This window comes from Musa acuminata, chromosome BXJ2-1 (genome assembly GCF_036884655.1).
Source record: "Musa acuminata AAA Group cultivar baxijiao chromosome BXJ2-1, Cavendish_Baxijiao_AAA, whole genome shotgun sequence".
NCBI classification, from domain to species: domain Eukaryota; kingdom Viridiplantae; phylum Streptophyta; class Magnoliopsida; order Zingiberales; family Musaceae; genus Musa; species Musa acuminata.
This window is the reverse complement of record NC_088338.1, coordinates 13,342,908-13,370,799: the sequence shown is the minus strand read 5'-3', so window position 1 is coordinate 13,370,799 and position 27,892 is coordinate 13,342,908. Positions and strand designations below refer to the sequence as shown.

General features: G+C 35.6%; 4 protein-coding genes and 1 non-coding gene across 9 annotated transcripts; 2 read left to right on the top strand and 3 right to left on the bottom strand.

Annotated features, from left to right (window-relative positions):
- Window positions 1-967: 967 nt before the first annotated feature.
- LOC135586363 (SPX domain-containing protein 4-like) lies at window positions 968-4,439 on the bottom strand. The gene is made up of 4 exons (XM_065093568.1): window positions 4,345-4,439; window positions 3,858-4,199; window positions 1,672-1,831; window positions 968-1,587 (listed from the first exon to the last, which is right to left on the bottom strand). Exons 2-4 carry the CDS (start codon window positions 4,149-4,151, stop codon window positions 1,157-1,159), a joined length of 885 nt encoding a protein of 294 aa, XP_064949640.1. The 5' UTR covers window positions 4,152-4,199; window positions 4,345-4,439; the 3' UTR covers window positions 968-1,156.
- On the top strand, window positions 4,205-11,597 carry LOC135598980 (uncharacterized). Of its 2 annotated transcripts, none has more exons than XM_065093571.1 (3): window positions 4,205-4,431; window positions 5,462-5,606; window positions 11,212-11,597. In XM_065093571.1, the coding sequence occupies exons 1-3, from the start codon at window positions 4,252-4,254 to the stop codon at window positions 11,277-11,279; spliced, it is 393 nt and encodes a 130-aa protein (XP_064949643.1). In that variant the 5' UTR covers window positions 4,205-4,251; the 3' UTR covers window positions 11,280-11,597. The 2 variants fall into 2 exon arrangements, with proteins under 2 accessions (XP_064949643.1, XP_064949641.1); XM_065093569.1 differs by lacking the exon at window positions 11,212-11,597 and adding an exon at window positions 9,958-10,458 and having other exon boundaries at window positions 4,209-4,431.
- LOC135599599 (small nucleolar RNA snoR104) lies at window positions 8,861-8,979 on the top strand. Its single transcript, XR_010481948.1, has one exon. It is a non-coding gene; the product is annotated as a small nucleolar RNA snoR104 (small nucleolar RNA).
- Window positions 11,598-13,969: 2,372 nt separating the features above from the next.
- LOC135598119 (putative glutaredoxin-C14) lies at window positions 13,970-14,510 on the bottom strand. Its single transcript, XM_065091658.1, has one exon. It carries the CDS (start codon window positions 14,436-14,438, stop codon window positions 14,127-14,129), a length of 312 nt encoding a protein of 103 aa, XP_064947730.1. The 5' UTR covers window positions 14,439-14,510; the 3' UTR covers window positions 13,970-14,126.
- A 3,017-nt stretch (window positions 14,511-17,527) lies between these two features.
- On the bottom strand, window positions 17,528-22,178 carry LOC135598118 (lipase-like). Of its 4 annotated transcripts, none has more exons than XM_065091655.1 (11): window positions 22,061-22,178; window positions 21,817-21,906; window positions 21,527-21,606; window positions 20,768-20,833; window positions 20,582-20,629; window positions 20,416-20,483; window positions 19,863-19,935; window positions 19,615-19,776; window positions 18,843-19,037; window positions 17,945-18,033; window positions 17,528-17,874 (listed from the first exon to the last, which is right to left on the bottom strand). In XM_065091655.1, exons 2-11 carry the CDS (start codon window positions 21,881-21,883, stop codon window positions 17,664-17,666), a joined length of 1,059 nt encoding a protein of 352 aa, XP_064947727.1. In that variant the 5' UTR covers window positions 21,884-21,906; window positions 22,061-22,178; the 3' UTR covers window positions 17,528-17,663. The 4 variants fall into 4 exon arrangements, with proteins under 4 accessions (XP_064947727.1, XP_064947725.1, XP_064947729.1 ...); XM_065091653.1 differs by having other exon boundaries at window positions 22,007-22,144; XM_065091657.1 differs by lacking the exon at window positions 21,527-21,606 and having other exon boundaries at window positions 22,061-22,100.
- Between the last annotated feature and the right edge of the window lie 5,714 nt (window positions 22,179-27,892).

The window sequence follows — 27,892 nt, the reverse complement described above, 5'->3', positions numbered from 1 at the left end:
GTGCAAGTAGATCTTTAAAATCATGGAAGGAGGTAGTTACTCGCCTTGTGGTTAAGGGATATAGATAGATAACAAGTATTGAATACAAAGATAGTTTTTCTCAGGTTGTTAAAACTGAGTCATGATACAAAGATAGTTTTTCTCTAGTTGTTAAAATTGAGTTATGAGTCAGTTCGACTTGGCTCAGTGAGTCAGTTTTGAGAGAAGAGGAGAAGAAGTTTTCAAGCTACTCAAAACTGAGTTAGACTTGGCTCAATCAAATCAACTAGGGATGTCAACCTAAGTCAACTTCTCACGGGCCCCCACCTTCGCATAGCACATCGCCTTCACGCAACCATTACATGCCTATGCTTCCAACGCACACTACTGCAACGGATGCATTTAACGTCGTCACCGCTTGCCACGTGCCCATACCGATCGCCTACTCGTGACAAAGCTAGCACCACCCCTCTGTAATCCTTGCGCATGACCCCGCGGCCCTCACCACTGCCCACGTATTGCAGTTGCCTTCTGCTCATAATGCTCCCCACTGTAGTCTTTATCGCCGCCGTCACTCGCTACACTCGCCCGCGTGTTGCTCCTGGCAGTCACTCATGTGCAGTCACACCTCTCTGCTCGTGGGCAACGGCCCTCCACCTTCCCTCGCTCACATAAATGGAGCTTTGGGGTACAACAGCGAGGAAGCGAAGGAGAGAAGCAGAGAGAAGGAAGGAGCCCAAATCCGACCAAAGTTCTTCTCTAGTAGGCGATCGATACCTGATTGAAAGTTGCAAGGATCGTGTTACCCTAAATAACAGTACAAAAGGTGGAAGAAATAAATCAATCTTAGCTTAAAAGAGAAATAGCCAATATGCAATAATTCAACTGCAATTTTGGTCTGTATTGATACCTCGAAAGAACCTGATTGAACATAATAAGACCGCATATATGGCAAAAGATGAATGACATCTGCTTAACGAGAGAAAGGTGCACAAAACCTGAACATTTTTGTGATAAAGGTCTATCGTAGAGCCAAATAATACAAAATTTACACATTTACAACAATGGTTAATTTCCGTAATGAATTATTATCCACGATAGAAGACTGATTCCATTGTGCACTCAGGAGCTAAAAAACAGAAAAACAGTAGGCAGATTTCTAGACACAATGGGAGACCTAGTCATCAGAATGTACACTTTCTTGATCTACCTCCTGGTTCTGTGAGTTTGCCGACGAGTCAGAAGCTGAACTCTCAGTGGTAACAACTCCAGATCCATCATCATCATTGTAGGTGGAGCGGGCCTTCTGTAGTCTTTGTATTATTTTGATAGCGGCCTTTATGCTTTGATATACACCAATATTATCTGCTCGAACAGATGAAACCTCAGGATTACATGTTTGATGCGTTTCACCCTTTTCTGTTTGATGTGATTCAATAACCTCTGCTTCCAATGGGAAAAGCACCTCGATATTTGCTTCGCACTCATGGACTAACCTAGTCAGTGGTTCGGTTGTGAAGAATGGTTGATGACGAGCATGTTGAGTGAAAGGCAGACTTAACAGACCTCCTGTTCTCTTGTCATATTTTTTTAGTATTTTGACAAGGCCTGTAGTCGGAGTGCAATGGTAAATTATTGCAATTTAACTTTGTCCATTACAACTATGGATTACACGAGAGGTAACTAAATTACCTGTAAAGTTGAGGGAGCTGTAGTTCTTCAAAAGAACCATCTTCCCATGGACAGTGACAAAATCTTTACGAATCTCCAACATCTCCTCACTAAATTTTCTGTCAGATGTAAATGTTCCACGTTTGCGCTCTTTGATTTTCTCAATTCTTTCCTTGAGTCCCTGGAATCCATTAAAGACGTATAATACTTAGTTAATATGGGACCGCAAACAATAACCATAGGAAACAAGAAAAAATGAAAGCAAGTGCATCTTCAAGATGTTCGAACTCCAAACACTTTATTTCTCACAGAAATATTCTAAAAGGAAAAGGCTGACTAGTTATGATAACAAATAAATCAGCTTTTTCGCTTAGTCATAACCACGTCCACAAGTAGCAGTTACAGTGATCAATATGGATTTCAAGATTAAGTAGAGACACTGAGGTCAAAACAATCAGATACAGTATCAGTGATTGTCAAATGAACACAGTTCATCTTCACAGAGAAAATAATTTCAAGTATCAACCTTGGAAAAATTTAAATTAAAATATATAAAGTCATAATAAATACTTTTACCAAGAGAAGAGATTTGTAAATCAGGGCATAGAAGATTGAAAGCCTGGATGAAAGAAAGGGATAACATGACACATCCTATTGAAAAATTACTCCCTTAAAAATGACATAAAGAAAATAATAAAACTATTTAAAAATTATCATTAAAAATGCTAAAATACCTCCAAAGAAATATTTGCTTTCCATGTAGTTATACCTAGTATGATTTTTCTGTGTAACATCACATATATGCTACATCATACTTCTTCATGAAAGCAATGCAACTTCATTATTTTGTAGGTTTACTCATACTAATTCAGCCTTTTCATTTTCCAGTTGTGCTTGTCTCAAGACAACCATCTTCTAATGTCTTATGCTCAGTTCTATCCTGCTAGCTCTTTCACTAATAATTATAGTTGTTAACATTCAGCAACATTTACACCATTGCTTGTACAGTAAAGCTAGAAATTAGGTGTGAATGAGTGTTTTGACCAGTTCAAAAGGTCAAGAGGTGAAAAATAAGTAGAACATTTCTGTAGAGATTCAAACTTCAAACTTGGGGCTACTTTTGAAGCTAGAAACATTATTTATCAAGCCTCCATCAAGCAACTTCGAGTGATCACTGATAAATAAATAAAAGACATAAATTAGACCTTATCACGAAAAAAAGCAGAGGACTAACTAGAGCTCCTCTACACCTATTAGCATAACCCTCTTTATCCTTCTGAATGGCTACTCATTTTGGTCCTTTAGAACTTTAACACAGAAGGATTCCTAGCAAAAAGAGGATATCACTAGAGACGTAAATGTAGAGTCAGTCATAGTAAACAAGACAAATTAAATAACCAAAAAACAGCAGACAAGAGAACATATTAAACCTAACATGATAAAAACTTCCACTGAAAACCGTTTAACTTACCCTTTAAGATTAAAGGATAACTTAGATGTCGATCTAAAGACATAAAGTGACTGCTGTTTTTCAGATTTTTGTTTACTCAGCCAGATGTGACCCTCTACCTTAATATGTGGATTGAAGGAATCCTTAAATCACATAAAAGACAGAAAACATAGTTGTCCAAATCAAGAATTAATTTGACCCAACACTTTGCTATATCATCGACCAAGTAGGATTCCACCAGAATCATTATGAATAATTGAATCACATACTCTGGTTCCAGCTCCAGTAAACCCCTACCTAGCTCAAATCTGCCTTTGTATAAATAACGATATTGTCAAGTTGCCTTTGAGAAACAGCCATGTAAGTGGACTTTGTGTAACTATAAAAAGGTAGCAGCTTTGCCTAACCAATCTATAAACACAGCAGTACTACCTCAGCTTTTTCTCTCCACATGTAATGTCAATTACGTCCAAAATCTTGAAGTGTCGATTCAAGAGCCGCATGCCTTCTTCTCACGTTCAAGTAGACTAAAATCAATACATTGATACCATATAGACATTAAAAGCTTCCAAGGAGATTGCAGGAGTAAATCATGTGTGAATTTGGCCGATTTGTTTCCCAAAAAATGGTGCTGCTCTTCCTTCCTTCATGATATTTCACTCCGATCAGGAAAGTTTTCTCCATGGTAATATACACGAATTTATGATGGACCATCGCCTACTAAATTTAAGGAGGGTTCGACGATGAAGTCAATCACCTGCAACCAGATCACGTAATACTCCTCCTCGTCGACATAAAAGTCATTGAACTTCTTGAGCTGCTCGTTCAGGACGGCGGCGAACCACGCATCGAGGGCGGGGGCCAAGGGCCGGGCGGCGCCTCCGGTGGGGCGAGGCGGCCCTTCCGCCTGAGGAGGCAGCCCCTCCGCCCGAGGAGGCGGCGGCGGCAGGTGCTTGATGAGCTTCTTGAGGGGCTTATAGGGGAGGAACTTGTCCCTCCACTCCGGCAGTGTTTGCTCGAGGAACCTCCGGAAATCCTTCCCAAATTTCATGCCTTTCTCGCCCACTCCGTGATGGGGTTCTTGATCCGGCAAGAATAACTGAGGAAGACGACGTAGATTGAGGTTGAAGGGGGATCGAAGGGTTTTAAATATGGGGAAGAGGGAGAATAAGGCCGGCGAATTGGGAGATGAGAGCGAGGGAGGAGACGAGAAAACGTTCGAGGAAGGAGTTTGGGATACCCACCCACGTCTACGTCGTCGTCAGGTGACGGAGTATATTCTTCCTCCGGCTGCGTCCTTATCCGCCCACCGCAGAAGAGAAGGAAACAAAGTATAAGATTCTCTTTCGTTATGATTTTTTTTTTTTTTTTTGCAAAGTCTCTTTGTTATGAAATTTACTAAATTTTATAATTATATTTTACATTTTGATAATTATACTGTGATTTTTTAAAATAAAAATACCTCGGTCTTTTTTTTACTAGAGAAGTCTATTATTAGTTTAAACTCATGATTCTTTGTTGTGAATTTTACTATTTTTATATTGTTTATATAAATCTTAATTCTTTTTTTACACTTTGATCTTTTACCTTATATTTTTTTAAATAAAAATGCTTCAATTTTGGCCATTATAAAGAGTAATATGAGTCTAGTATCATTAATATATGAGCTTAAGAAAAAAGATTTTAGATCATGATAAAATGGTATCTAACATAATGTTAAACGTGCTGAGGAACTTAAGTAGCATCATGCTAAGACAAGGCTCAACAAAATTAACAGGTTATATATTTTTTGAATACATTTACATCATTTAGTAGAAAAAAAAAGCATGCTATAAAATTTGGAAAACTAGAGAATTATGTGATAAAAGATAAAAAGTATTGACTCGCATGACAAATTTCTCTCATTTTTCATTTATGTTGATTTTACATAAATTAAAATATTTAAAATCTCGATAAAACCAAAACGATGCTTGTTAACATATTAAATTCTTGTTGTGCTTTGGCATCTTAATCGAACTTAATATATAATAGAATTTACTTTTGAATCATACTAAGAAGAAAATGGATTCTTTTCCGTAACGTTTGTGTTTGATTGCTGGTTAAATTTCTACCGCCCGCGGAAAGGTCAATTGTTTTGCTTATGAATAAAAATTGATGGTGTGGTTTAATTGAAATGATTTTAACATTTTATTTTTAAGAATATAATTTTGTTTTTAGTTAAATACGCTAAAAATATGTAATATAATCTGTGATTTTTAGATTGTAGGAATATAAATAATTAGACGAACTGAAGTGAAAATTTCAAGTGGACTGATACGCAAAATTCGCTCGCCATAAAGTATCGCCACTGCTTCGATGTAGGGTTTGGGTTCGATCGACCGACCACGCCGTCCGAGGTGGTTGATTGCTGCTGCGGCGACCACGCCCAAGAGGATCTCACCCGCGTCGTCCAAGCGCGGCCATTATGTCGGATCCGGCGCCGGCCTTGGCTTGGAAGCCCTCATGGGTGAGTTCCTTTCCTCATCATCTTGTCCTCGTTTCTTTCGACACATTTTTCCTACTTCTGCTGGAAAGTTTATTTCTTCTTCTAATACCGCGTTATGGGGATACTTTGTCTGTTTAGATCACGAACGAGAGCTTAGTGCAAATTGGATTTGCTATTAAGTTAAAAGTATTGAAACGAAAATGGAGTCCTGATTGGATGAGGTTGGCATTAGAATTATGACTGCAGTGATAGTTGAGAATGTGATGGTGGATATACACATTGATCATCAATCTTTTTGTTTTTTAGGCATATGATGGATTATTAACAAGAGCACATGACTAAAGTTCTATCAATCAAGGCGGATCGTGCAATTTATGCTGACAAGTGGTTATGAGTAGACACCTGTGAACTTTAGGAAATTTGATGAACACTTACTAGGATACTATAGCGAATCACAAGTAGACATTTTGTTAGTTTTGTTATTCTTCTTACTAAATTATTAGTTTTGTGTTATTATGTTATGTGAGTATCAACCAAACTTAATGTTTTGTGCTACCTCCTTGATGTTTAAAGTTTAAACATCACCATATGAAACTTATAAAAAGGGCTATTCATTAGTAAAATTTTAGCTTAAACATCAACTTGGAGGTACATTACATGAAGCCTTCAAATGCTGCAACATTACAACTGAACAAAGTAAGTTTCATATGTTTTGTCTCTCAGACTTATTACCTTCTGATGACAATATAAATGCTAAGAGAAATATTAATTCTAAGAGTAGAAACTGCATACTAAGGTTTTTAAAATATTATATTAATTATAAGAGAAAAAAATTATGTTAAGATTTTAAAAATATTTTTTCTCTTCGAAGTTTTTAAATTTTGATATTTTGGAAAAAATGATATTAAAATAGTATTATTCTTAGGGATTAACCTTAAATAGTTATTATTACTATTACTATTGTTATTAATATTATTGTGCTTGTAGAAAAAGTAATCTTAAAATAGCATTATTTTTTAAGGATTAACTAAAAAAAGTATAATAATAATAATTATTATTATTTAAAATGTCATCTCCTTGTCTCGCCCTCTTTGCTCCCAGTTTCCCTCTACTCTCGCCCCTTGCTCCTCTCTCTCAGTTTTCCTCTCTCACCCCTGCTCCCTCTTAGTTTCCCTTTGCTTTCGCCCCTCTCAACGTCTCGCTCCTTTTCTCGTCGCTTACAAGAGTAATATCCACTTTATCCTCTTTGTATTTAGATCATTGACGGGCTTTGCTATCTCCGATAGAAGGGAATCACCATAGTCGACCAGCTTCGCCAACTCCGATAGAAGGGAATTGTTGTTGCCATCGGGCATTGTCAACCTTCGGGTCAACATCACGCAAGAGATTGTAAGCGACTCGATCGACCAATGTCAAGAATTACACAACAATGAAAATGCCCCACTACACTTGAAGAAGGATAACATTGTGGAGAGATTGTAGATGCATCGCACACTTCGGGCTAAAGTGTATGACTTTGGCTGCCAGGTGGCGGTACTGATGGGCTTCTGCAAGCGAGTGACGAATGGTATCTTGGAGGAGTGTGATTGCCTAATGGAGACGCAAGTGAAGATAGAAGATGACATCACTTGCACGAAAATTGCATCGATAATAAGTTTGTGGCGTAGGCACAGAAACAAGAAAATGGTGCCTATGCTACAAACTTATAATCGATGCAATTTCCTTACAAGTGATGCCATCTTCTATCTCTGCTTGCATCTCTATGAGGTGGTCACACTTAGAGTTATTTGCCCTCTCATAGAAGCCCATCAATACCATTGTATAGTCACTAAAGTCATATGCTATCGTCTTGATTTTCCGATGTGTCTCCAATCTCTTTGCAACATTGTCCCACTTAAAGTGGGGGTAAGGCATATTTGTTGCTGTGTAATTCCTTACATTGGTCGATCAAGCTGCTCACAATCTCTTGCGTGATGTTGGCTCAACGGCAGTGGCGATTCCCTTTTATTGGAGTTGGCGAAGCCTGTCGGTGGTCTGAATACAAAGACGACAGAGCAAATAATTACCCATGCGAGCAACGAGAAGAGGGGTGAGAGCAAAGGGAAACTTTGTTGGCCAATTGGCTTTATGCCCTCAATACACAACAAAATATAAGTTTTAAATCATGTCATTGTTTTAGAGAACCTGACTACCTATATTTTTATGTGCCTAAAGAATAATTATACTTTCCTAAGTGTTACAAAGTAGATTTTTGTTTTTGTTTGTAGTTAAATTTGTTTAAAATATTGAGTGATATTTAGTGTTTTTAAAAGTACTAGGTGCTAAGGTCCCAAAATGTCTATGGCTCCAGGTGCTAGACCAAGCAAAGCGAGGTGCTCCAGAATATTAAAATTTAAAAAGTATATATATTACGATTGATAAATATGATCATAAAAATAAAAATGATATATCAATTTGAAATCATATAAAGTACCAAATTACATTATTCATTTTCTAATAACAAAAATATTAAAAAAGTGGAGTTTAATATCAAATTCAATGAAATATGCTAAACAGGGTTCTATTGATGGAAACCTATGCTAAATAGTGTTTTCAATATAGTGCTAAACAATTCTAACTCCTAACAGAGTAACGTGCACCCTAAGAATGGATTGAGAAGAGAAGTGATCTGCGACCATAGAGGAAGGTGGGGCAAGGAGAGGGCAGTTGATGAAGCTACGGATGTCGGCCTTCGCTTTCAATCGAACCTTGCTAGAACCTTGATCCAACTTGACCCGCGTGCTTGCCTGAGGTGCCTGATTCCTGGGCTCAAGCAAGTGCTTGAGCGGCACTTCATTGAAATGCCTCACCTTGACATGTTGAGAGACTCTCGGGCCTTGCTCGAACGCCTTTTGAAAACAGTGGTGATATTATTTGTTCTTTATTAATAAAACTTTTCATGGGACCATGAAAAGTAGAAAGAAGAAGATAATTTGATGTGTACGATTTGACAGTGTTTCTTCTTTCTCATTGATTGAAAAGCTTTTATACATTGATCTGCTTCACTGGTGAAAAAAAAGTAAAACATATTTGCTTTCTGCCCTGCATGAATTTGCATGACCTTTATTGATGTTAATAGCTACCAAACATTTTCTTAATATTTAATGAAGTCATTTGCTGAATGCAATTCATCTCTTAAGTTCATTAAGTTTTTTAATTAGACTTTTGTGTTTTAGATGTTTATTTGGTGGGGTGACAAGGGTCTATGTGAAGTGAAACACTATGGAAGAAAAGAAGGGGGGCATATGTTAAAAGAGATGTTCACCCGATACAATCTTCCTATACTGAAATTTGTATTTTCCTGCTTGTAGTACTGCAAGAAAGTTCTACAAGTCTCAAGATACAAGACATGCATCTATGAGGACATTAGGTAAAATTCGGAGAGCAAATCTTTTGAAGCATTGTTCGGATTTAATACCATATCTTGTGATGATCCGAACAAGCTGAACTTTTCTTGAAATTTAGTTGGGTTTTCATTGCACATGATATCTTCTGGTGAGATTACTTTTTGCACTTTTGACTTGCTTGATAATGCATATGCATTCTTGTCTGGACTATAAATTGTATTATAATGTAGGATGGGGTATCTTGATACTGTGTTACATGACGAAATCATTTTTTTAATTCTGTTTTGTATATGCAATCCAATTATCATTATGCTGGTATTTCATCAGATGGAAAATGATTGACTGCTACATTTCTTTTGTTACATTTATGATGGTTATTCATCTGAACTAATCGTAACTGGCTTCCCAGCAAGAAGGTACTTGTGTAAGATTCTTCAGCAAGTATACTGAAACCATTGCTTGAATTTTTGTTCTTTAAGTATGTGACTTGATTTAGGAATATAGGAATAGAGAGTTAGTCATCAGGGTATCTTAGAGAACTAAGTACCTGGTGGTGACACCTTACATCTGATTATAATCATCACTATGCAAGCCTTATACATGCTATTTTGGTTGTTTACCCTGTCAATATTTAATCTGTGATTCTTAAAGGGGATATGTACTCTGACTAGGAGCTCTGCAAGTTATTTGGCCTAGTGTAATGGTGTACATATGTATCAGATGTTACAAAAGATGTTGTCAGTGTCACAAGGTCTTTACTTGAATGTGAAGTCATTGGTTACCGTAAAGCATTGTAAAACCAGTTAAGTGATAGACTGTTCATTAGTTATTTGTCATGACAAACTGGAAATTTGTCATATTTTAGCTATTGTTTTGTTGATACATTGTTACCACAAGTCTTGAGGCATTGGGAGCAGTAGTTTAGTACTTTAGGGTATCTTCTTCCTGCTATGCTTTGTGACATTGAGATGCATTTTCCTTATCAGGCATTGCTTGCTCGCCAGATGTGCAACAGAAGTGGACTGAGGACAGGAAATATGACCCACGTCTTGAAGATGTAAGAGAGAACTGAGACACGGTCAAACCTACTCCATCTGTGGATCACTGTTGCTGATATTTTTGCCAGCTGTGCGAGGTGGTACTGTTGCTACTGGGATTGTAGATTATGTCTGTTTTGGGCCCTTTGCAACAGGAAGAACCTACTTGAGGAAGAGTGATTTGGTTGTGGTGAATCTGGACTATCCAATTGAACTGGTTGATTCTATCATCTGAATTCAGTGGGATGTCAAGTGTCAATTAGTGTATGCTTATAGAATTCTACTTTTCTATACTGCTTTCTGGTTTCTTGGACCTGCAGAAGCATTACTTTAGTGTGAGCTGCTGCTCCCAAATTGTATATATGTTTTTTTCACTCAAAAAAAAAAAATTGTTGTGGGCATATCAGATTTTATGATTATTTGAGCAATGCGCCCTTGCTTTTCTTTCTAGTTTTTAAAAGTTGATTTCAGTACTTTTATACTCCTTGTTTGTCACATTAATCTGAAGAGTTGTGGTTATGCTTCCTCTTTGGCTGTATGGTTATGTTTCTGGTTCTTCTGGTGACCTAAGAGTGGCTTGCGCCATCTACTTGAGATCATTATGGTAGGAAGATTTGGAGACTGAATACAGGCAGTTGAGTATTACTGAAAATGCAGATCTTTTATAATTTGATCCCAAAGCAAGTCTTGCTTTATTAGGCACGTAAGTTGTTTGATATACATGCATCCAAATCTCCTTTAATGTTCAGGCCCTCTTTTGCCTAGGTTTATCTTGCTGAAGTAATATTTTGGTTGAGGTCTGAGTCACACATTTCATAACTGTGGTTGTTGGATCATTTATGAGCTGAAAAGGGTGGTGATTTTAATCTTAATCAGTGAGATGATTCCATTGGCTGCAGATGTGCATGGCTTGTTTAATATGTCCCAAATGTTCTATTGGAGTCCTCTGTTCTAACAGCTGTTCCTTTATGGTCAGAGCATTATGTTTTTGTAGTTTCATTTTAATGCAACCCACAGGGTCTCGCTGTTGCATGGGAAGATAGAGTTTAGGTCAGAGTATTTGCTTTTGTTACACAACTGCTTCTATGATAGTAGAAATTGCTTGATATTAGCTAGAAGGTCTTGCGGCTTTTAGCAACTTTTTTCTTCAAAGAACTGGATATGATCCTTGATGTGGTTGCTAAAGTTGGTATTATTGTGCAGGTCAAAACAAAGCTGGAAGTGAAATTGGAGGGTTTGGCTTCAACCTCTGGATTGCTGAGGGAGGGTAATCGCTGCGGCCGCGACCCTTAAGGAGATGTGTTGCTTGTGTGGCTGTGTCATCTTTACCAATAGACTGACTTCTTCACTCTCGAGTTGTGATCATATGGTCATCATATAACCGATAAGGTTGGTTTTTTCTTGGCAACTTAAAAGGTGATTAGGATTCAAGCCTGTGTAAGTGCATTGACATCGAAAAGAGCTTCATGTATAAGTCTTTTTTGGAGGGATTTCGTCTCTTGGGGTTTGGCTGCCCCTGTAAGTCCTGATGTATTACAAGGATGAAATTCTAGTTCTTTTACCAAAAAAAAAGCCAAAAAGAAATTTTCTTAAAAGTTGATGTTTTTGGCAATTGCTTGACTCAAATTTCTTTGAGGATTATCCGATTTTAGAATGTTCATTATCTCGGATTATCCATTTGTTTTGTGAGCGTGATCGATCGGCCAATTGGCCTAATCATCGCGAAAGATTGCGAGGGAATGAATGGCATGCTTAACTTCTTTTAATAGAATTTTATTTATTTTTGCATAAAAGAAGAATGTTCATTGTATGATTACAACATGAAATTAAATCGTTTCATTTATCTTGCATTATCCAACCGGCAATATAGCGACGCCATGATTCCCCCCACATGAACAAGCATGCGTTTGTCAGCGGCAGAACCATCATCGTGTTCGAGGTATTGATTCCAAGAACAAGTTGGGTTTTGAGGAATCGTGAATGTTTCACGAGGCCGAAGTCTTCCTCCACCACTTTGCCCTTCTCAATATTCTCTTATCCTTGACTGCATGTAGGGGCCAGAGGGTATAAATCCCATGTCATGTGCATCAACTTAGTGGTATTGAGGCCTATCTGTGATGCTGCAAATCGACCTCGCACTTTATATGCTCTCACTGTCATCACTTGCCAAAGTTTTTGAGTGGAAGTAATTGTTTGAGATACATCTATTGTTGTACTTACAGACAAAAAATAAAAGGGTTTGCCTAGAGAGTTGAAAATCTAACCAAGATAGTGGTTGAATTTATGGAAGGAATAATCACATGCATTAGTTTTCTAGGAATGGATCATTTATTGGTTGTAATTTACCTAAATTATACTTTACCTTCAAAAAAATACTCACATTTTCGATATTTTTCAATCAATATCCTCATTTTATTTTTTAAAATGGTATCTCTAATTTAAAAATATTTAAACCGTCCTTCGAAAATTTTTTTGATGTGTAACTATTTTTGACTCCTTACAATGTTTAACTATCGTAATATAAACACTGTATGACATATTTGAAAATATTATAAATGATCTAAATGAACTCCTAACATCAACCAAACCAATAGCAAATCTAAAAAATATAATATCTTAATGATGTATTACAATATGATGCTATTTATAGAATTTCTAATAGCAGTTATAGCATTTTCAATACTTCAGTAAAAACATGGTAACGATTAAAAAATAATAAAAAATATGAAAAAAATTGATGAGAAAACCTTTAAGGGATATTTTAGGTATTTTTTTAATTAGGGAAACGGTTTGAAAAAAAAAAAGTAATATAGAGGTACCTTTTGAAGAAAAAAAATCCAAAACATGGATATTTTTTAGAGAAATCACCATTGTGTTAATTCAATTATCATTTTTTTTCTTTTTTTAATTTCCCTTGGTAAGAAAAACTTGTACGATGGATTAGCAATCAATTGCTTAAATCGAAATCAAAATGAAATTTTAAATTAATTATTGATTTAAATTTGAAGTTGAACGGAAAAAGAAAAGAATATAGTAAAAGAAGATATTGATTAACATTTAAATTTTAAGAAAGACGTTAATATAACTTGGTAACAAAGATATTAAAACACTCTAATTATAACGTTGTCATTATAAATATGAAACATTATATTATAATCATAGAATAGGCATATGGAACATTGTATATAATTTGTAAATATAGAACAGATTTCATCATCACCAAAATTAATAAATCAAGTGTTAATAGTCAACTAATTAATTATAATATATATTATATATAAATAAATTGAAATTTTATTTCCAATTCAAATAAAGAAATTCATAATTAAAGTAAAGAAAATGGAAACTAAAGGTTTGATTTTATAGTATACTATATTAAAATAATAACCAAGCATTTATTATTTATATTAATATGCATATATATATATATATTAAATTATACATAATTTTCATATATTAAAATAATATATTACATAAAAATCCTAAATAAAAAAATAAAGATTTATTAATTGCAAATTGCCTAGTTTATAATTATAAAAAAAACAGACAATTTTAATTCAACCATCATTTTTCTCCTTTTTATTACATAAAAAATGCCTTAATTAACATCAATCAACTTCATGCGCATACTTGAAGAATTATTGCACTTCAAGTATAATATTTGCTGTTTTACTTTCTCAAGCAGAAGTGTGGCTGTATAATATATTGGCTTTTTTCTTCACCACGAACATAAAGCATGGGAATAATTTACGTTAGATAGGGTTTGGGAACACTATGAACAAAGCCAAGTTGCTTTTCATGCCTTCGATCCTAATTTGTGGGTCACCCAAATCTTTCATCGGCCAATGTGACGTGACTTTGGTGGGGTTTCTGCAGGTCAAACGAAGTCTTCACCAGAGACAGATACATGATGCAGAGAACACTGTTCATATCTCTACAGTTAGTTCATGACGCACAGACGAAGAAGAAGAAGAAATTTTTGTTGACATCGGTCTCTGCAGTTTATTTCCATACATCACGCACAAACAGGAGGACGGAGAAGAAAGAGAGGGAAGAGACTTCCATACTGAAGCCACTCCATACAAAGCCAGCATATCCACAGGTAGCAGTAGGTGTAGTTAGAGCCAGAGAGCTCCGGCATCCCTCAGCAGCGGCACCAGATTCCCACCGAGATGGAGCGTCATGATCCTGTCCGTCGATCCGACCAGCTTGCCGCCGATGAACACGGCCGGCACCGGCGACTTGCGGCCCAGCAGCTTCACCAGCGCCTTCTCCATCTCCGCACCTCTCGGGTCCTCGTCCAGCTCATGGACGGCAGCATTGACGCCAAGCTCATGGAACAGGCTCTTCACGCTGTAGCAGAAGCAGCAGGAGCTCCGGCTGAAGATGACCACAGCTCGCTGCGAAGCCAGCTTCGTCACCTTGTCCATCCCCGGATGTTACGGCTCTCGGTGAACTACTCCTTGGTGCGCTCGGTGCTTGATTCACTGCTGCTCTCTGATCATCTTGCTTATATAGGCATGGAAGTCCACTGGTCTCGGTATAATCTAACGAAGTCCATGATCACTAGATATTTGATCACGCAGTATCTTTCTGGGAGTCTGGCTGCGATCACGTCTTGTCTCGGAACAAGTTGGTACCGGAAGTGGGCCTCGATTATCAATGTACTTTGTTTCAGTACCGATAAGGCTCTGCAAATTAGGAATATGGGGGAGGCAAACTCCGCTGTCAATCTTTGATGCCACAAGCACATGATGCCTTGATAAGGTTTGAATTCCCTCTTCATTGTTTGGGGCTGTCGAGTGATGCAGGTTTTTGTCATGTTCCTGTTTCTGGAACGACCACAGTCTCAATATAAAAACTATAATTATATTTCTCTTATAGGAAAATAAAATTAATATAAAAAATTAAAATCAAATAAGAAGTTTAGATGTGGTTATCTTTTGACATCAGTCATAAAATTTTTTATGATTATAAATACATTATCGTTTGATCCGAAAGTTATAGTGATAAAGACTAAGAATAGTTAAAAAATATCATCTATTTATAGATAAAAATAAAAAAAAGTAATTAAGAGAATTCCTTTTATTAAGATTATTTCTTATTTATTGATCGATAACTATAATCAAAATTCAATCAAGTTTATAATATATTTTTATCTAATTAAATAAAATCAGATAATCTAACACAGAGAAGAGACCTCAGAAGACAAAGATGCGTAGGTATGGAATAGCATCAATCTGCTGCTGGCCACATATTGAATGACACAGACCACACCATCTCTCCACTCTAACAAGCTGAACTGGTTGTTTCTGATGCGAAAAGTTGCATTGACTTTGTGTTGAGCATTTTGCCTGCCACTGTTTCTGGCATCAAAGCAGAAAATATGTATGATTTAGCATCTTTAGTACATCTGAGGTTGAGAAAAGACATCATCCGTAGTAGATAAACAAGGATTCGAGCTTGTGGCTGATGGTAATGTTCATTGGGTTTGAACTCAATGATAAGTTGGTTCCCTGGGAATTCAGCAAAATGCGTGTTGAGACTTCAAGCGAAAGCTTCATTCTGTTCATACCGCTGCCGAAACCTCTCCATGTTGATGCCTCTTTTTGATGTTGGATTGCTGTCTATAGATAGATAAGGATTTTATGCATCAGCAGTCTCTCAGAAACGACATAAAAAGCTCAGAACCTTGTTTGTACTAAGCAGATTGACCTCCACAAGAACTAGATTCCAGATCATGGTTTGCACACTTCTAGTCATTGGAGTGAGAGTGAAGTAAGAGGAAATCACATCATTTGGTTTGGAATTGAAGCTGATGGTGGTAGTAACCTTTGGGTTCTTGAGGAGTCAAACATGTTGCAGGTCCTCTTGCCCCTTCTGTCCATGACCAATTAAGATGATGACAGCACCAAGGTATCTGAAATGAAGGACTTGGCTCTTCCATGGCCACATGTGGGGAATTCTCTACAAAAGGAAGTCAACGAGAAGATACCCATCCTTCTCTCACTAAACTGCAGATATGGTTGTGGAGCACCCATCACTGTGTGTGCTTGCTTGGGTAATTTGATTCATTTGAAGCAAGGTGAGTCATGGAATAAAACTTTTCTGCATGTGGTGGCTTGTTCAGCGAACACAGATGCTTCAATGCAGATTAGAATATTTGCTGCTTGAAGTGTTCATATCATAGTAGTTGACTCCCATACAAAGTGCATCATTCTCAAGTCCACAATATTCTTGCATCAAAGCATCACAAGATCAAAGTTCCGTAAGCGTTCTTTACTCATTAAGCTACTATTTCTAGACCCACATTGGGGTTTAAGCTTCTCCTTTGAGAGCTGCTTAACCTTCTGTTCGATCTTGGATATCCAACGAGATGAACGGCTAACCTTTGGTGAAGTCCACACTTCCACCTCTCAGTTAGCTTGCATTTGATGCTCGGAGATGGATAGGGGGATGAAGCTGGCTGGTCTCGTGGAAGGCTGTGGGTGATCGTCTGGTCTAAAGACCATCAAGAAGCTCTTCAATGCTTTCGTCTGGTACTAATTACATCTTCTTGTTCCTTGCAACATGAACGCTGGTTCATAATTTAGATCAACAAGATATTTGTCATCAGAAACAGTGAGTGAGTTATCATTCTTGAAAACATTGAGGATTTTTCTTACAGTTTGTTCAACTCTTTAGAAAATGGTGCCTACTAAATCCACGCTTCTGATTAAAAATATTATTATTATTAAAAAAAGAAAATTGATTTTGCCAATTTCTTCCTTACAATCCAAGTAATCAAGATTCGAGTCATAGTGTTTTGGATGATACCATAAAAAAGATTTTTTTTTATAAAGATAAATGATGAAGATGATGATACCAACTAAACTACCCAACATCCTCAAAGAGCTTAGAAATAATGTTTTAGATGTCAAATATGTCGACCAAGGTTGGTAAACTAAAGTTAGTTGTTTGTCAGGGTTGAAAGCACTGCATGATAGTGACTGGATCTGCCATTTGTGTAATCATCTCAGGTGATATGGGGGGCAGAAAACAATCAGGTAACTTCAACCCTTTCAACATCCAAATGTGTTGTCCATGCATATCATAACTCGAAATCCCTCTAAATAGGAGAAAGACAAAGAATCAGACAGAAATCATTTATGAGCAGTTATGAATGTGGATGATCTTCATGAGCACATACACCCAAACACAACTAACAAGACCAAGAAACACAAATAAACTTGAATGAGCATTCTCTTTATGCATAGAACAAATTGAGGGTATTCGATCTGTTCTATGCTTGCAATAAGAGCACCTTGGTATCAAGTAGTCGTGGTAATAATGCTGTTCATAATTACATTCCTTAACAAGCACGAGTTCATGTAAAATTAAACATTAAAATACATTAATCAGTGCCTCTTATCACAAAAAAGTGGGTGCATATGTACATTCCTCTCAGGATGACAAAGATATGAGATGGTTCTCACCGCATACAGTGACAAAGAACTCTTTACAAGGCATTGGCTTTAGGAATAATTTTTCCAATGAACGAATTCTAAACAGAGTTGGTATCGGTATCCAATGGTGAACTTAATTTTAAATATACAGCAACAAAGAACTCTTTACAAGGAATGGATTTTAGGAATAATTTTTCCAATGAACGAATTCTAAACAGAGCTGCTAGCGGTATCTGATCGTGAACTTAGTTTCAAATGTGATGGAGCAGTAGGATCCCTGGATAAGATGTCACCATTGTACCCTACATCATACTGTAAAACACTAGAATCAACTAGAATGCTACAAGACTCCCTTGTGTCAGCTCTGAGTTCGACGCCGTAATACTTGAGATGGTCCCTTATACTTGTCCCATGAACGGACCTATACAAAAACAAAGCATAACATCAATGAAAATTGTAATGTTTGTTACATTAATAGAAGGTAGACATACCTGCAACAAGAAGGATCTTCTCCAGAGTCATCACAAATCTTCTCTCCCTTGTCCTCTACGCCATCCACTTTAATGTCATGAAGCCACACCTGAATTTGTTTCGAAATAAAAATGATTGCTTTTGAACTATATGGGAAAAAAGCTTAGATCAATCAAGAGGATTTTTATGGAATACATTCATGATATGATGAGTAGTCTGTGAGCGAAAAAAGGAAAAAGATGGCACACATATGACATCATATGTAGAGGTTGAACTTTCAGCTGTGAACTAAACCATTTTCAATCCACATTCCAAGAAGGAACCATCTAAGACTAATTTAAGCATGTTTTAACCAGAACCTTTTAACCTTATAACTGCTCTTCTCACTTTAATTTGGCTTGGTTAGCTATGTACAAATTTTTATGGTGGGTTTTCCAACACAAGCAAAAACAAAGATAACCTGTAATTCTATGGTTAGAGGGCTTGCAGAATAACAAGTATGGTTAAGGCCTATAGAATAACAAAAGCCTAAGCATAACTCAATGTTCTGGCTTGGTATATTTGTTTAGCATAACTTAACACAGACGATTCACCAGCCTCTAAGTTTAGTTAGGTCAAGTATCTACTGTGCATTGATCCCATCTGGCCCTCCCAAATTTAACATTGGTGTGCTGTGACACAACATTAACCACAAACATATCACCTCCCCTAGGAAAAGTAGGGGGAAAAAGCTAATGAAGGTAATGAAATTAAAAAACTTATGACATCGAAGTAAGAGAATTAAACTTAAGGAATAAAAAAGTCAGAAAAAATGGAGCTTGTGATATCATGGAACTGGAATTATGGGATTACATAATATATTTTGTTTGACTTTGAACTATTTTTTAACATTGTGACAACAAGTTCAAGCAGATATACCTCTCTTGGGAAATGATGGTAAGACTTTTTTGGGAAATATGAGTAGTACGGTGGTAAATGGGGCACTATATCATTCTCATGCGTCACACGAACTGCATTTGGCACAAACTTGCTGAAGTAGGAGGCAAAAGCAGCATTGCCTATGCGAGGTTGTCCAAAGGTCATAAGATGAACAAGTTCTACTCCGTGATTAACCTGCAAAGTTCAAGAAGAAATCCTGTTACATTAATGCCAACTAGTCATCAAGCAATGGTGTATTCGTAGTCGATGATCTCATCTAACAAAACCAATTACTAAACCAAGACTCTTTCATGCAAAATTACTAAACAAAAGGTAAATAGAATAATGACTGTCATTGCTGGCTTTCTAATCTCAGTAGAAAATTCATCAAAAACATCCTTATCTAACTACATTCACACAAACACAAGAGCTAGTTTGGTACATAATTCACATTTTTTAAAAAGAAATTACTTCATTAAAATTCTCTCTGGCATATTACTTGAAACAGTGAGTGATAAGGATATTTTTAATGATAAGGATATTTCTTAAAAAGAAATTAGTTACCCAGTCCAAGTCAATTGTCATATGAGTAATCTGAAATCCATGCTCACATTTTCGATTAAAAATAAAAAAGAGCCAGCAAGATGCAAGGAGAATCATCCCATTTCTAAATACATTGGCATAGAAGTATCATTTGGACAGTTAGCAGACCAGCCGTAAGGCTGTCTGTCTTAATAGCAGAAAGCAAATGAGAACTTTCGATGGCACTTACAGTAAGATCCAATGCACAAAATGAAGCCAGAGCCCCTCCCAATGAATGCCCTGTAACAATAATGTGGAGATTACCATATAACTCCCTTGTCCTTTGAACAGCACTAAGAATCCCATGTTGCAAACTGGTGTTATGGTAAGCAGAATAAAACCCATGGTGCACCTATGATGTCAAAAGTGGAGAATAAAGATGACTCAGAGGTATTCACCAATTGTCAGGTTCAAATCAACTGAGGAAGAATTGAATACCATTGCATCTTCTGCACCTGGGTAACTTAAGTCAAGCTGCTTCCAGAACAAATCAGCAATCCAATTCCTTATGCTGCAAAATCCAGTAAGTCAAATATGTCTATTGACTCCATAATCAGTAAATATTTCAGGAAACATGATACAGACTCCCTTTACAATTAAAGATCTACAGATAATGCAATCAATTCCTTCACTATAGATCCATCCTTCACAGCTAAAGTCAGAGTGATCAAGGATTAAAATGTCATGTAGTGTTCCCATGCCATTAGGCAGATGACATGGCACACACTGAGATATGTAACTCACATACGATTAGCACATATACATCAACAGTTCTTATTCAATGGCACACGGTACTTAACAGCCAGTACACAGCATGGAAAAGAAACTTCCATGCCAACAATGGCAAAAGAATCTGCATGCAAGCACATGTGTTGAGAGGCATGCACCTTAGTAGTTAGTTATTATCTATACTCTCAATGCTAGAGCCATCCATGTCCCCTCTGGTATTAACAGCATAATTGTAATAGATAACAGAATGTTACATTAGTACCTGGTCCCAGCGGTACCTCTGAATGCAATAATGATGGAGTTCAGATCATGAGCAATTCCCACAAATGCCTACATAGACAGTTCATATACAACAGAAGATATTTCTCTGAGTTGGGGAGAACATGAATTAGGTTTAACATACATAGAATCTAGAAAAATAAGTGCACCTGTAAGCAGTTTTGGACATCAACTACCAACTCTATCATCTGAAACCCCTGGTTGAGTTCATGCATCCAGCGTTAGAAAGGCAGAGATACTATCTTGTCAAGCAGTTAGAAAGACCATCATGGAACGAGCATCTTTAATCTTTGCAAAAAACACAAATGTGCATGAACAACTGAGGTTCCTTTTACCTTCGTCAAATCATTACACCTTGAGCAGGTCCAAGTAAAAAGTGTCATTAGATCTGTGACATAGGCCTGCAAGAGACAGTTACACTTGCAGGTAAATAGAAGCAGAACATCAATGACTAAATACTGAATATGGTTTATGTGTCACCAATTTTTAAGAAAAAAAACTCAAATCCAAGGCATCAAGTATGTTTTCCAACATAGTTCTTTTATCAAAAGGAATTCCATTGTTTCCAAAGTTTCTAATTTTCAGAATTTCAGAAATTAAAGACAAAAAAAAATGCAAACTCATAGTCATTGGACATTGGGATTCCAAATCTACTTCTACAATAAGCACCCAATTTCTCATCAATAAGAGTGGTTCACTTATAGTTAGGAATTCTCAACAAAATTAACTTTCATGGACTCAAGAATTGTGAAGTACAATTTTCCTTTCTCCCTATGAAAGAAAACACTGAAGTGCACTTCTTTTTGTACTTCCCTTGTACTCATTCGAATAATAACAAAATTCTCTCATATTTTCTTCTTCCTCCTCCTTCCCTGTTAAGGTTGCATGGGCACAGACACAGAGAACTGATACAGATGCATAATTGACAAGGAAACACAATAGAGAAAAAGGGATATATGAAAGAGACGTATTGTTTTAAAAGCATAATACTTATACTTTAAAAATATAAAAATGATGATATATACATATAATTTATTTAAAGCCAAGTTCAACATAAGTCGACGTCTTTGATCGACATTCAAGGTCATACTCACAGCAGAAGCATATTCCACGAGTATCTTGGCGAGCGTACGATTGTAGAGAGGAGCATCATCCTCATACTTGATCTTAATTTCTGTTAACCATCACGAAGAAGCGTCGCGACATTACGATTTAAACATGCAAATAAAACAAAATATTCTCACTCATCATAGGCGACGATATAACAGACTTCACACACAATTAGAGGGTTTACAGATAAACTGGAATTTGCAAATGAGCAAATCACATCTAATTCTTTGAGCTAAAATTTGAGGAATTCACATAACCAAAGATTAGTGATTACCTCTTCCCCCGGAAAAAGCAAATAATCCAATCAAAACCAACAACTTTAGCCACAGCCATCGAGCCATAACCTTTCAGCAACGACGGATTCCTACACGAAACCCAACAAAGATTAAGCCTATCGGGGATTCGCCAAGCAGTTCTTGAAAGTTTTCGACGAAAGGGAGTTGCAAAGAAGAAACTGTTGAAACCGTGTGAAAGATCGAAGCTTCGGAGGATGGACGATGCGGAAAAGATGCGGGCACCTTCGATGATTCGAGTTCTTTGGGTGAACCGAGATCGATCACGTCGGGAGCGCGGGCGGGAACCCTATGAAGTAACGAAGGTTGTCTCCCATTCGCTCGGCCAGCCGACGGAGTTGCTCTGTCAAAACAAAAAATGAAAACGTTATTGTTGCAAAATTACCTTTAATTTTTTTTGTTTCTAACGACAGATTTGGTAATTGTCGGAATATGGAGCAGAGACAGCCATGAACCAAAAACATTTTTCGTTCTGAAATCGGCGTCACTTTTTGTTCCTAACAACAGATTTGGTGGCCACATTTAATTGTTTCTAACAACAGAGTTGGATGAAAAGGGAATATGGCTGTCAGTATGAACAAATATTAAAAGATGAAAATGTTTTAAGGATGGGAATGACAAACATTACAAATACATCATCCAGAAACATTTGTTGCTGCTTTGATTGAGCTGATGATGCATTTCCGAGAGGTTCAGGAAAAGCAATTCAATCAATGCATCAAAGAGAAGAACATGTCCAACTTGGCAAGTAGGGCCAGAATACTGTGTGAGGTTCACTTTGTTTAGTTTCTTGGCTGCTACATTTCCACTCTGTGGTGGGAATTTGAGGATCCAAGGATAGGATGCACTATGATGTCATAGTTTTCAATATTGTACAGTAATATCAGATTGGCAATATATTTCATGCTAACCAAGAATACCTACTTAGCATGTTTTTATATAATACACAGGATGATTGGGCTATTCATTTGGCCCTCATTGCACTTTAGGTTAGGATTTATTGAAATATTGATCTTGAGAACTAGGTAGTTATTATTTATACCAAAAATAATTAGAGGATATCTTCCATAGATACTTCGGATAAAAATAATATTTTATCAGTCATAATGCATCGCGTGTTTTTATTCTTAGATTTTAGCATGCACTAGTAAAAAAATATCTTCTCTGACAATATCATATCATACATATTAGTACTCTTGGTACAATACAATGAGACATATTAAATGGACATAAATCAATTTTTTCTACTTTTGTTTAATCAGACAAGTGAATATGTTGTGTAATTGTAAGGAGGAATTTTTTTTTTAGCAAACCATATGATTAGTTATTGAATGAATTGGTTTGCTAATTGCACATTTTGGCTTGAGGACAAGTAGTTTGACTAAAGCTGCAAAGACTCTGCCAACTGTTGAAGAACACAATCATTGTGTGGATAAGACCTTGGCATAAGGCAACTTAGGCATTGATGAACTAACTTGAAGACTCAATTGTCTTTGAAACGTTTCAAAGATACAATCACTTTATGATGCTGACTTCATAAGGATGTCGCCTCAATGTGGTTGGGCTATTGTTGTCTCAAGTGAGTACAAGTATAAGCATATTTTGTCTTTGTGTAGCTTCTTAGTGTTATCTTTCTTGTTATCAAACAAAAGGGTTTTCATCGTTAGGTGTCGGCTCACACTTTAGAGTCGGTAGCTATAAGCCATTGATAAAAGCATGAATTAGCATGGAAGGGTATGGATCGACCACCTCTCAACCTCATTATCTAGGAAGGGATGATGGGCTGCATCATCAGGCAAGAAGAAGGCTTTAGGATGAACTTTAGATGAGGAGATTTATTACTAGTTATCTTTAGCTTCCTTGGTTATATCATAATAATTACAATCATCAATCTACTCTTCTATCCCTATTCTATAACACTATGGTTGATTTTAAAAATTTTAGTGGCTATAGAAGATCTAAGAGGATCAACAACTAGGATTTGCCCTCAAAGATCCTGAAGGTAACCTATTGATAGCTAGTGGCTTTCCTTATGTTTCCAATCCACTCATGCGGAGGGAATGATAATTTTGGAGGGATTAAAGCAAGCCTTGCTCCTCCATCTACATCGCTTTAAAGCTTTTATTGATTCACTTCAACTCATTAATATTATTAATTCCAACTAAGATCCTCTTTGGACTCTAAAGAATGTTATTTTAGATATCAAGGTCTTAACTTCATGATTATATGTCATTCGCTTCAATCATTTTGATAAAAACTCTAATTGTTTAGTACATAATTATATCAATATTTATAGATCTTAACGCTCCTATGCACTTGGATGTGTTTTGAAGCCCATGACCTTTTATTAGTAGCACAAACTTAGTATATATATATACATATATATATACATATATTTATATATATGTATGTATATATACATATATGTATATATACATACATATATATATATATACATACATATATATATATATATATATATATATATACATACATAATATATATATATATATACATAATATATATATATATATATACATATATATATATATACATATATATATATAAATATATATATATATGTGTATATATATATATGTATATGTATATGTATATATATGTATATATATATGTATATATATATATATATGTATATGTATATATATGTATGTATATGTATATATATGTATATATATGTATATATGTATGTATATATATGTATATATACATATATATACATATGTATATACATATATGTACATATATATGTATATACATGTATGTATATATATATATGTATATACATGTATGTATATATGTATATATATATATATATACATATATACATACATATATATATACATACATATATATATACATACATATATATATACATATATATATATATATACATATATATATATATACATATATATCCTAAATTGACTTTGAACCTATTTTGAATAGTAAAAAGATATTTACTAAACCAAACTATACACTTGAATCAGTGGTCTAAGATCCACAAGTTTATATAAGGATAAAAAGGTAAAAATAAAAAATTACGAAAGGATGTTTGGTTAAAAATAAACAAAAGAAAGCTTTTTGTGAAAAAAAATTATTTTTTTACTAAATTTACCTTCAGAGTAATATTAAGTTTTCACTATGAAAATAACTTTCCAGATAGTACAACTATAAGGCTAACCTGGTTGTGAACACTAGCAATAATAAGATCTATATTTTGTATATGAGATATATTAATTAAAAAGGTCAAAAGAAAAACAAAAACCTATCCAAGAATTCACCACCCGTATTCAACAAGATATGAAATATCAATCATAGAATGAACCACAAATGAACATATGAAACCCGCTAGTATAAATGGTTTTAGACTGTAAATGGAGATGAGAACTCAACTTTGACTTTGAAGATTTTCCGACAGTCGACATTTCTCACATCCTACATAGGCCATCACTACACTACAACATGCAAACAAATTTCATAAATTTAACAAACACATCCACACAATTAAACAAAACAATCAAGTTCACAATGTGAACATAAAGTTTCAGGGCTGTTTTTGAATCTATTACCTCAGCTCACGCTCTTGTTCAACTTGATAGAGCTTTGCTTCAACAAAAGCTGCGGGACATGCAGATAGAAGTCTAGGATTGTAGAGCAACTGCCTCACAAATGTTTTTAAGTTTTCAGATACTCCACATCATTGCTAGTGTTGTATTTGGCATGTTCCAAACAATCTGCATCCTGAAGTACATCGACCAAAAGAATGTTATTTAAGTTACTGTGATCAGCAGGTTGAAACATAATACAATTATAAAAAAAATATAATAATGTACCAAGCTAGATTAAATTGATATCTTAAGCAAGGTATACAATTTTGAATAATACCATCAAGTACAAGCGATACGAACCGGTCCGTCAATTGACCAGTACATGAACCGCCCGTTATTGGATGGAATGAAATATATATATATATATAAAAGACGACATCGCCTTTTTCGATGATGTCACCTTCTATAAAAATATTATATATATATGTATATACATATATATATATATGTATATATATATATATATATATATATATGTATATATATATATATGTATATATGTATATATACATATATATATATATATACATATATATATACATATATATATATATAAATATATATATACGAGACGACGTTGCATCACCTCGATAACGTCGCCCCACATGGGAGAAGGAAAAGGCAACGTCGCCAAGGCGATGTGACGTTGCCTTTTATAATATATATATATATATATATATATATATATATATATATATATCGAACGATATATAGTATCGTACCATACTGAGCAAACGTCAAAACTCTGGTATGATATGATATTTCAATCCTTGATCTTAAGGTCTATGCATGCATAAATATACTGAAAATGTATATATAAGAAAAGGATTCAGTAATTTTTGGCTTTGTTTGTGGATACTGAAAATGTAATTCGTCAAAATAACTTCCATTTGTCCTTTAGGAGGAATTGAATTCTGCAAGGACACAACAGAACACATATATAAGAAAAGGATTCAGGATTTTTTGGCTTTGTTTTTGGATTCTAATAACCTACGTAAGTATCTTCATCTCATATAAAAAATACACAAAACTGATAATACAATAGAGAAATATCACAAATATAGGAAAATGACACAAAACCTATTGGTAATGATTTTGGAACACCAATTCCAAGCATAGGTAACATAGCATTAGAGGAGACATCAAACCCTGCTCTTAGAGACAATGTGAAATTCCATATATGTATTGTTCAATATTCCACTCATATAGATGTCACCATGAGCTTATTTTTGCAAAGGTACAATAGGACTACTTCCCCATCTTCAAATCGACTTCTATACCCGGCAACATTTGAACTTTTTTTTACCATAATTTAAAAATTAGATCTATTCTGAGCTTTTTAACATAGTCAACTAATCATGGTTGAGTCAATACATAAAGCCCGCCAAAGTGTAGATTGTGCTATGCTTTGGTTTTGATTTTTGTACTTTTTACAAATGAATTCTTCCCATTAACAGAATCTATTGGAGGTCTAATTCAACAACTTAAATAACAATCTCAAGGCTAAATCAGACCACCGATTTAGCAGCAACGAACATATGATATTTTCAACAGGGTCAGCCATTTGCTTCTTTTGGCTGCACTTGCATTTTGATGCAAAGATTTTGGAAAGAAGGTTGCCAATCTTGACACATGATATCTAACAACTAGCATGGAAAGACCAGCCAATGTGCTGAATGGGGGCTTCATACCAAACCAATATAGAAGGTCCACAATGACGTTCCTGCAATCTGTAGATCATTTTTGTTGTGCAGAAAGGTGGAGGTAGCAAATAAGCACCAAGGACTTCAATAATAGGAAAAAAATCTTACTGCACAGGGAGAGACAGCTGCATACATTTGATTTCCCAAAATTTTGTAGTGACCAAAGCCTCTTACCGTGGCAGCCATTTCTACCTTGCATAATCTGATTGCATTTGACCGAGGATAAGGCCGAGAAAGGAAAGAAAGAACTTCCCCAATGAAGTCCTTGTTTCCGTGAAACCTCTGAAGGTTGTCCATTAACTCTGCTGATTGATCCAGTACATTCAGACTTATGATGATGAAACATAATACATGTCTGAAAAGCACCAGGCATGGATTTCTTGCTGTAACCTGGAATTGTATGACCATAACTTGATACAAAAGCTAAAGGATAGAAACATACAAACATTATCAAACAAGAATTATCTTCATGCAGATGGAAGTATTTGATGGGAATATCACTCTAGAATTAGGATAAATTACACTCGCTCACAAAACAAATCAAAACATTTCCCCACCCCACTTGTCTCATTTAGAAGAATATTAGAGATTAATAACTGAAAAATTCAAAAATCATTTTCCAATAGCTAATGTGGACTGAAATCCCAAATAGAGTATGTAGGAAGATACCAAATCTGTATATGCTTCAAGGAGATATGCAGAAGCTATGCGGACTGGAATCCCAG